Below are 8856 nucleotides of genomic sequence, written 5' to 3' on the forward strand. Positions count from 1 at the left end.
AAGTTATGCCTTGGCCATTAACACCAAGTCCTTCTTCTTCCTTGTACCTCATCTTGGTAAGGAGTCTCATGTTTGTCCCTGTAATGGGTATCTCCACATTTCCAACAGAAATTATACTATGTGAAGATGAAACTGAAGAGAAATCAACATCTTTTACCTCCACTGTCGATTTGGAAAGAACTGATGAGGGCTTCTCATCATCTGTCGTTGATGGTTGTTTTGGTGCATTCCCCAACCTCCTTCCTAACATATCCAAGTCCTGTATGTCGAGGTAATTCCTCTACTTTGATGGGGTTTATGATGCCCTGGCCATTAATGCCGAGGCCCTTTCCCTGATACCCCATTCTCTTTAACAGTTTGGACTCGATTCCTGTAGTATGGTTTTAAAAAATGGCGAAATCATCATCAGGAACAATACACGAAGTTGAAGAATTTCTTTTTACCTCACGGGGGTCACGCTACAGCTTTTCCAAGGCCTTGTCCTTAGCTTGCAGCTGGCATAGCAACCTCTGTTTCTCCTCTTTCTCTTCCTGTAGAAGCCTCCTTAATTCAACAAGCTCTGCTTGAAGACTCTGGTCGTTGCGCTTCAATTCTTCCAGGGCCTCATATGTGGCTCGCAACTAAAGTTGCAATTGCTGCTTCTCCTCTTTCTCTCTCGCAGTAGCCTTCTTAATTCAACAATTTCTTAAAGTCTCTGGTTAATCTCCTCATTTGAGGAAGGCAATGAATAAGATGCATAAGCACCAAAAGATGTGGATGACGCATCGCTCTCCGACCTCTCCGTCTCCTCCTCTCTTCTCTTCTCATACGCACCATACATGACGTCCACCATTTTGGACATTAGAAGGAAGGTCTGGTGCATTTATTTATCATTCTCCATGGCTGCACACTCAGTGATTCATGCTCGCAATTCTTAATAGCAACAAGACCACTTCTCTTCCCAAAGAGCTTCAACATCCTCCATGTATCCTCTTCTTGATGCATGTCCTTTGAGGCTTATTTCTGGTTAGCGTACTCATGCAATTCACATCAACTAAGCCCTACTCTGATACCACTTAATCCACCTCCGATCTATGATTGCGATATTACAAATCACAACCTGGTACTGCTTGGCGCCGATTTCTTCAACCGCGTACCTCTTCATTCTACGATTTGCGAAATGCGGGGCCAATGGCAGCCTGCCACTTGGCATTTCCCCATTTGCTGAAATTTCTTCCATTGTCATTTTCTTCTACCACTTGTCCAAGTCAAACTTAAGTTTTGACTTCCTATAACTTCTTCAAATGAGCTTAGATTTGAGTGTCGTTCGCATCGTTGGAATTTGGATGACAAGCACTTTGATCTGAAGCTAAGTTTATCAAGATTCTGCCACTTTGAGTTTGAGACATTTTACCATGCCACTGGTACTTTAGAGATCCACCTAGATCAATCCTCCTGAATCCTCCTGGATCAATACTCTTGGATCCTCCTGGATCAATCCTCCCTGATCCTCCTGGATCACTCTAACCTAAAATGACTCTCAATACATGTTAAAAATGGAGACATAAGGAAATAAAGGCGTTTCATTCCTATTATATTGATTGTTCTTCAATATATGAATAGAGAAGATGAGCGAGATATTGGAATATAATAGAGGAAGATGCCTACCCTATGTCAACAATTCATACACGATAGCATGTCAATCTTTCTTTCTATCTTGCATTATAAATTTGAGAATAAGAGATCAAGGCATGATCCTCTTTTCTTTTTTTGTTGTTGTTGTTCAAAAAGGCTTTCATTATATTTTCAATAAGGCACAACTTACAAAATTAGTCTCAACAATCCCCACCCTCCCATTCCAACTAGACTTGTTGAGATTGGTCACTAGAGAATACCATAGTAGACATTTTACAAACATTATTTCTGGAAGGTAGTCTAGCCTTAACATACTAGACGTAAACAAAAAAGAGACCATAACTGACAACTACATATCAAGGAGGGGGATGAGGGGGTAGTACAAGGGGAGCTGCAGAGAAACCAACCCGATCAGGCATATGGAAGTCGATGTGTTCCACCCATGCTTCCAATCTGTGAAGGCAGTCATTGGTGTGATGGTGGCTGCGATGAAGGTTGTCCAACTGCTCCAAAATTTCGTTCTAGTTGTATTGTATACCATTGAAATAAGCAATTATGTTCCCTCAGAATGTCCATATTAATTTGTATGTTTCAGAGATGTCCAGTAATAGATTCCAGGGTAGCAGGCGCAACCACATGACTAGGAGAGTGGGCTGGAGAGATCACTTCAATGTCCTCAGTGTCCCTACTAACTAAATTGGTGGAGAACGAGCTATGACCTAGCTCGGGACATCCTTCCTAGGCATGCTAGCCCCCGCCCCCCCACGGCGAGGGCGACCTGTTGGTAGGGCATAGTGAAATAGACAAAGCCTAATTGCCGATAACGATAAGCCCCCGAGAGTGAACCTTTGTAAAACCTGCAATAAATAATATAATTACTCGAACGAAGATACTGCAATGAAGAAAAAGAGTGCGCAAGAGTGCCAACGACACGAGATCTGAGGCAAGAGGGGAAAAATACCGCCCAAACCAGAGAGCAGGGTTGAGCAGACCCTGCCCACCACCCTAAACACCCACCAAAATAGACAACACAACCACAATTGCCCAGAGGGGTAAATTTCGTGACACTGACCCAAAATGGACACACAAACCACCAATCAGCCTGCCCGGAGACTAGGGTGACACCCTCACACCAATAGAAATCAAATAGTAGCGCCAACAACAACACGACCACGACAAAATAGGGAGGCAACTCTCAAAACATAAAGACATGCAGAAGAGTTTGAAAACACAAAGGCCTTACCCCACATAGAAGACTGGAAACCCTGGAAAGATGATTTTATGAGTGCGAGCTTGTAATGGGCAAAAGCATGGAGTCGACTTGATTCCCTATTCGTTTGGGTGCCCAGATCCCAGGGACAAACCAGATGGCATAAACTAGCCCACACCGAAGTTTCGCTGATCTCCACTGCGCCTCTCAACCAAGGTTGAAACCCTAGGGAGCCACCATGGAACCAGACCCACACACCTCTTTGTTCCTCCCGACCAAAATTCATCGCCAAAGCTTCCAAACTGAACCGATACACAAGTTGACCCTCGAATTTAACAACATATTTTGCAGGATCAAATATTGTGTAGGAGAATTGAATGCCCGGATCGCACATGAGTGAGGAGTTAATGAGTGCATGTAGAGCGGGCAAGCCCCAATGGCCTTGCATGTGACAAATGGACAATTAGTTGATCACCCCCATTGGAGGAGGTATGATCTTCATTTCTTACTTGATTTTCCCACATCAATTTTCCCATGGTACATCCTGTGCTTATTATGTTGATGTTGTGTTTATTTCACTACTTCAACTTTTATTTATTTTTTTAGCACTTAATTTTCATATCAAATGTAATATGGATATAAAATTAATGCATAATTACCTATCGATATAAAATTAATGCATAATTACCAATAATCACTTTGAAGTAAATATAGGCTCACTATTTTCAGTGCATTTTAATATATGTTATGCCAAATCATCTAGTGGACGTGTGATAGTTTATAGATCATGTTAAGATGATGACATTTTATATCACTTATAAGATTTGATTTATTGGGAGCCATAAATAAGTGGCTTGGTCTAGGTGGAAGTCCCTAATGATTTATGATGGAAGAATCCTTATTGTTACAAATTAGTTAAAAAAAAGTGTTAGTAAATATAATTTTTTCTTTTAAAGCCATTTTGATTACGAAAATTAACAACTTGTGATTCTTTATATAATGAGGTGGATCGTTATGATTTTAAATCTTAAAGGATTTTTTTTTAATATGAGAATCATATAGAAATACATAATTGATGTAATGAGACCAATTATAATTATTTTAGATTTTAATGGAAAAACTTTTTTAAAAATACCTTAATCATATAAAAAAATACATAAATTCTCAATGATTATACTTGAAAAATATATGTTCATATTATTTTTTGATTTTGATATAAAATCTATAAAACAAAAACCTTCCAAATTAAAATAGAATATTTAATTTAATAAATAGGAATTTTTAAATTGAATTTTTTTAAATTTGATAATTTATAATAATAAATTTGATTATATATATATATATATATATATAACTTAAATTTATAGTTATAAATTTCATTTAATTATTTTAAAATACAATATAATTATATTACTGGAAAGTACAATAAAATAATTTAAATATATAAATTAATATGTAATTTGCATATATAATTTTTATTTATGAAATGATGTAAAATATTATATATGTGTGGGGTGGGAGATTAATGTGCAAAGTAAATTTATTTTGATGAATTTATATTAATAAATTGATAAAATTATTTTAAAATTAACATTAAATATTTATAAAAATAATATATACAGATTCTTATTATTTATTTTCTATATTATATTATTAAAAAATATTATTGGTTTATATATATATAGAATTTGAACTTATATCATAAGTTATAATACATAAACAAGATATTTATATTTAATAAAATATATACAATTGGATAATAAAATATTTATATTAATTTGTATAATTTCTAATTTTTATGAAGGCTCCTATCAGAATAAAAGTGAAAGTGTCTGACTGAAAAATCCAAGCTCAACCCAACCATAAACCATTTAGATAAAATTAAACCATAAAATAACTCACAAACAAAATCCAAGCTCAACCCAACCTTAAACCATTTAGATAAAATTAAACAATAAAATAACTAACACACAAAATTCACTTTTCCCTATATTATCACTGAAAAGTTACATAAATTATTATTAACAAACATTTACCAAAAGAACAATGACAATTCTCGTTGATTCATGACCCAAATAGAAAATTTGTATGATCGATTTCATTAAATTATCACTGAGGAATTACATTAAATTATTATTATTTTAATTTTACCAAAATAGCATTGCTATTCTCGTTCCTTCAGAGCCCAAAACAAAATTTGTGTGGTGGATTTCATTAGTTATCGCTGAGGAATTACAGGCTGTATTCTGTAATCATCACACTCCAGTCTTCTTCCATGGGAGTAGCCAAAAATTGATATAGGATGATACCTGTCACATAATGTCTTTCATGTCACTGCGTCTGCTAAAAGAAAAGAAGTTCAGAACGCCTCCCCCGCGCAGTTCTTTTCGAATCGATTTTCTACAATCGTAGCCCAGGAGATCATATTTCTTCGGTAATGGCGACAGAAATCCTAATTTCTCTTCTTGGTCTTTAGATGTCCAAGAATATAAAGAGAATAACAGTACCGAGGGCTTGAAAACAGAGGCAATTCTGTAAATCAAGTCATGTAAATCTCGAGCTCTGTAATCCATGATTTCAAAGCTTGCATAGCTACAGTTCTCCTCTGGAGTCACGTGTATTGTAGAATAAGCTTGGTCTTCAATGGCATTCATGGAGTAGCCACATGGATCGAATGCAAAGTCACAGACCTGGAAATCTGGAAGTATGTTTGCTATGCCAGAAGAGACTGTCATGTCTCCTGCACTTAATTCCAGGAGCCCAGATTTCTTGAAGAATTTAGAGGCAGAGTCTCTGTCCAGCTTTGTCATACAAAGCTCAACAGTATACGATGGATTGATAATACTGCAATCTGGTTTTTCAGCTTCTGCAGAGTATACATGCCACTCTCCATCTATGACACAGGCCTTGGATCCCAAATTGCCAAAATAGCTGTCCAGGAACTTTACTTCCTCGCTGAAATCAGTATGGGGAAATGGCTGAGCCTCAGGGAAAAGGAAAGCTCCCCTGCTGTATCTGCAACGATGGGCTGTTAAGGACAGTGAAGCTGCATGCTTCAACAGGGGAGGGATTGAATGCAGAAGCTGAGTAGTACCGCATGTTTTGATGATGATTTTTAATGGATAGATGAAGAGACTGGATTCTGAGAGGACATAAGAATCCATGGCCTTGTTGCTCATTGCTGAAACTATAGTGCACTGTGCAGCTGAAAGAATTTCGTCCAAGGCCGTTCTGGAAAGGGATCTTAAGAAGTAATTGTTCTCTAATGATATTGGTTCTGTTGAACCATGGTGAAATTCTATTTCCAGCCTCTTTTCAAACCCTTCGAAACCTGGAGAAGCTGCAGCTACTGGTTCGGTGTGATTAATAGCCATGATATACAAATTTGACTTGTGATGATCCTCTGGGCTTAACCGACCTTAGAAATTCTCTATTTGAGCTACAATATCACCAGAATCCTCAGTAAGATCATCCAGATCTGCAGAACCATCAAATTGAATATCTTAGCAATGGTTACAAAAAATAATTCCATAATGCAAACATGTAAAAACTAAAAATTTAATCTTGAAATGGTATTAAAATTTGCAAGAAAGAAAATCTTTAGCAGTAAAATTCTATTATAAATATACAAAACAATATTGATATTCTAAATTTTTTAAAGGTTTATAGGAATTATTCATAATAATTTAACAACCCAAGTTAACATGTTTCCTAAGAATAGAACCAGGATGGGGGGAAATTAAACCCTGTATCTGGTAAATAAAACCCTGATAAAGGGAATTAAACCCTACCACTAGAGCCACCAGAGCCATTCTCCTTTAACATTTTTTAAACAATATTGAGAGTCTAAACTATAACATTATTATTTTTCCAAACAAATCCTGGATACTGTGAAACATATCTATCCAAAGAATTTGAACTACTTCAGCTATAACGTAACTGTGAGATGGGAAAACTGTGATTAAGAAGGCTTACCAGAACTGCTGAATTTTTTAAGACACAGGCTGCCTGTACTGTTCATTAGATTTGATGCAGCAGTAGGATTTATAGGATGAGAAACATGAAATTATGGCTCAGTTGGAGGCACGTTAGTGGCAGCAGAAGTGGGATGGCATGGCCTTAGCACGCTTCTCTGATTAATATCCCCCACACAGACCTACACAATTACGCCCCATGATCCCAATATTGCAGTCCACGGATCAATTCCAGCATGCTTCCCACAATTGTCGGAAGGCGTTACAGAGCAACCTGAACATCAAAGTCTGCATTAATTCAATAACAGTTAGTATCACGTTTTTGAAGATTTTTCAGCCAGAAAAACAATGGTTTTCAATTGTTTTTGAGTACATGACTGGAGGAGGATCATATAAAAGGAGGGCAGGCTAGAGTAACAAACGTACGAGCTCACCAAGTTATAATTTGGTATTCCCCCCACTGTGCAGAAACTGGATTGTAATTCTATGAACCCAGCTGCAATTGAAGGCGCTTAACTATTGAGACTGCAGTGCTCTGACACGGCCTGCAGAATGGCTGGAAAAATTATATACTGTGCAGCAATAAGAGTCAAACAGCATGTAGTGGGCATTCTTTATACGTCTGCATTATTATATGGGTGGTGGACTTTGTGACATGCAAATAATTGTGGAGAATCATATTAGAAATTCGCAACTTCAGGCGTGCCAGGATGGTGGAGAAGCTAGCAAATAGTATCAGTGGGTGGCAATATTTGATATGATGGTGTTGGGATCAGAGTTTCACGCTTGTGGCTAGTGCTCATATGGTATTGATCAGAGCTCCTTGGTGGGTTTTGCTCAGATTCTCGGTGGTGGTGGCGGTAGTTGGAAAAAAATTGATTGCAGCCATGAAATTGGAAGGTAATTAGCCGGGGAAATGGGGACCAAAGTGCAAGGATTGGGGCCCTGTTGTGCGGGTACAGTGGGACTTAGTGGAGGCGTGGGGTTCCTCGGTACTAATTGTGTGCTTTCCACTCACCATCATCTGCATCGTCTCATGATTTTTATTAAATCTCTTTTTGTTTATGAATTTTTAAAGCCCAAACCTGTAGTTAAAGGATTTTTCATTATTTGGGTTTTTAAATTCTGCAAAAGTTTCAGTTTGATTTTAAGCTTATGGAACCTAAATCGATTTGGATTTTGGAAAGAAAAAAAACCCATCACAGAGTTTCAAAGGATGAACTTTGTGTCAATGAATTTAACCATAAACAAATTTTGAAGTATGAGCTTTATTGTTATCTAGATTGTTTATTTTGAGAATATATTAAGATTGAATGGAGCGAACCAGCAGAGGGAACGGAACGGCTGCACGCGCATTGCAGCCGAGCATGCGCTTCTTGAATTCCGTTTGTGATTTATGATTCCACTGAGAGCTGTTAATGGCATTATTAAATTTGGTTGATGGTGTCCAGCGCTCGAGTGAAATCACACAATCAGATATGGTCTATCTAAGACAAGGAACAGTTTGTCTGTACTGTGTGCATGCCTGAGAGGTACTCAAACGCTCCCCATAGGCCATCATACACCCCTCTTGTCGTCCATTTAACGGCTCCTTTCAATGGCCACTCGACAATCCCGTAGGCCATCATAACGCCTCGTTCCTGTCGCTCATTTATTTGTTGTTGCTCTTGTTTCCTTCCACCCGGCCCATAGTTTAAAACCCTCAATATCATTCCAAAAGTAATATCACATTTTTTTTTCCTTCTCACAAATCCATGATAGCCTCAAAAGGTAATCCTAATAGTGGCTGGCTTGGCTGCCTAATAGTGGAGTAGCACTACCTAGCTTCAGAATCACCCCAAGTACAAGGAGTAAGTGGAATTCACAAGGATGGACCACCTTGTCCTTACATTTTAACACTCAAAGACAAATCCCTTATTCTACTCATCCACTCAATTTTTTTCATTTTACATACATTGTGCACTACATTATGGTGCATGCAAATGGAGTATGTTAGAAGATGGACAAAATAGGAAATAACCTAGTAGGTGGACGAAAAATGTCTCTTTCTCAAATCTA

General features: G+C 37.6%; 1 protein-coding gene across 3 annotated transcripts; it reads right to left on the reverse strand.

The window, feature by feature from the left end:
• Positions 1–4900: 4900 nt before the first annotated feature.
• Positions 4901–7390, reverse strand: LOC149143077 (S-adenosylmethionine decarboxylase proenzyme 3-like). Of its 3 annotated transcripts, none has more exons than XM_089448144.1 (3): positions 7233–7390; positions 6800–7086; positions 4901–6302 (listed from the first exon to the last, which is right to left on the reverse strand). In XM_089448144.1, the coding sequence occupies exon 3, from the start codon at positions 6196–6198 to the stop codon at positions 5137–5139; it is 1062 nt and encodes a 353-aa protein (XP_089304270.1). In that variant the 5' UTR covers positions 6199–6302; positions 6800–7086; positions 7233–7390; the 3' UTR covers positions 4901–5136. The 3 variants fall into 3 exon arrangements, with proteins under 3 accessions (XP_089304270.1, XP_089304269.1, XP_089304268.1); XM_089448143.1 differs by having other exon boundaries at positions 7225–7389; XM_089448142.1 differs by lacking the exon at positions 7233–7390 and having other exon boundaries at positions 6800–7218.
• Positions 7391–8856: the final 1466 nt, after the last annotated feature.

This window comes from Pinus tabuliformis, chromosome X (assembly GCF_031772625.1).
Source record: "Pinus tabuliformis cultivar Carrire ecotype Pingquan chromosome X, CPIR1, whole genome shotgun sequence".
Classification (NCBI taxonomy): Eukaryota; Viridiplantae; Streptophyta; class Pinopsida; order Pinales; family Pinaceae; genus Pinus; species Pinus tabuliformis.

Bases quoted from the DNA above. Each gene is read 5' to 3' on its own strand.
- LOC149143077 (XM_089448144.1), bottom strand. From the start codon at position 6,198: ATGGCTATTAATCACACCGAACCAGTAGCTGCAGCTTCTCCAGGTTTC.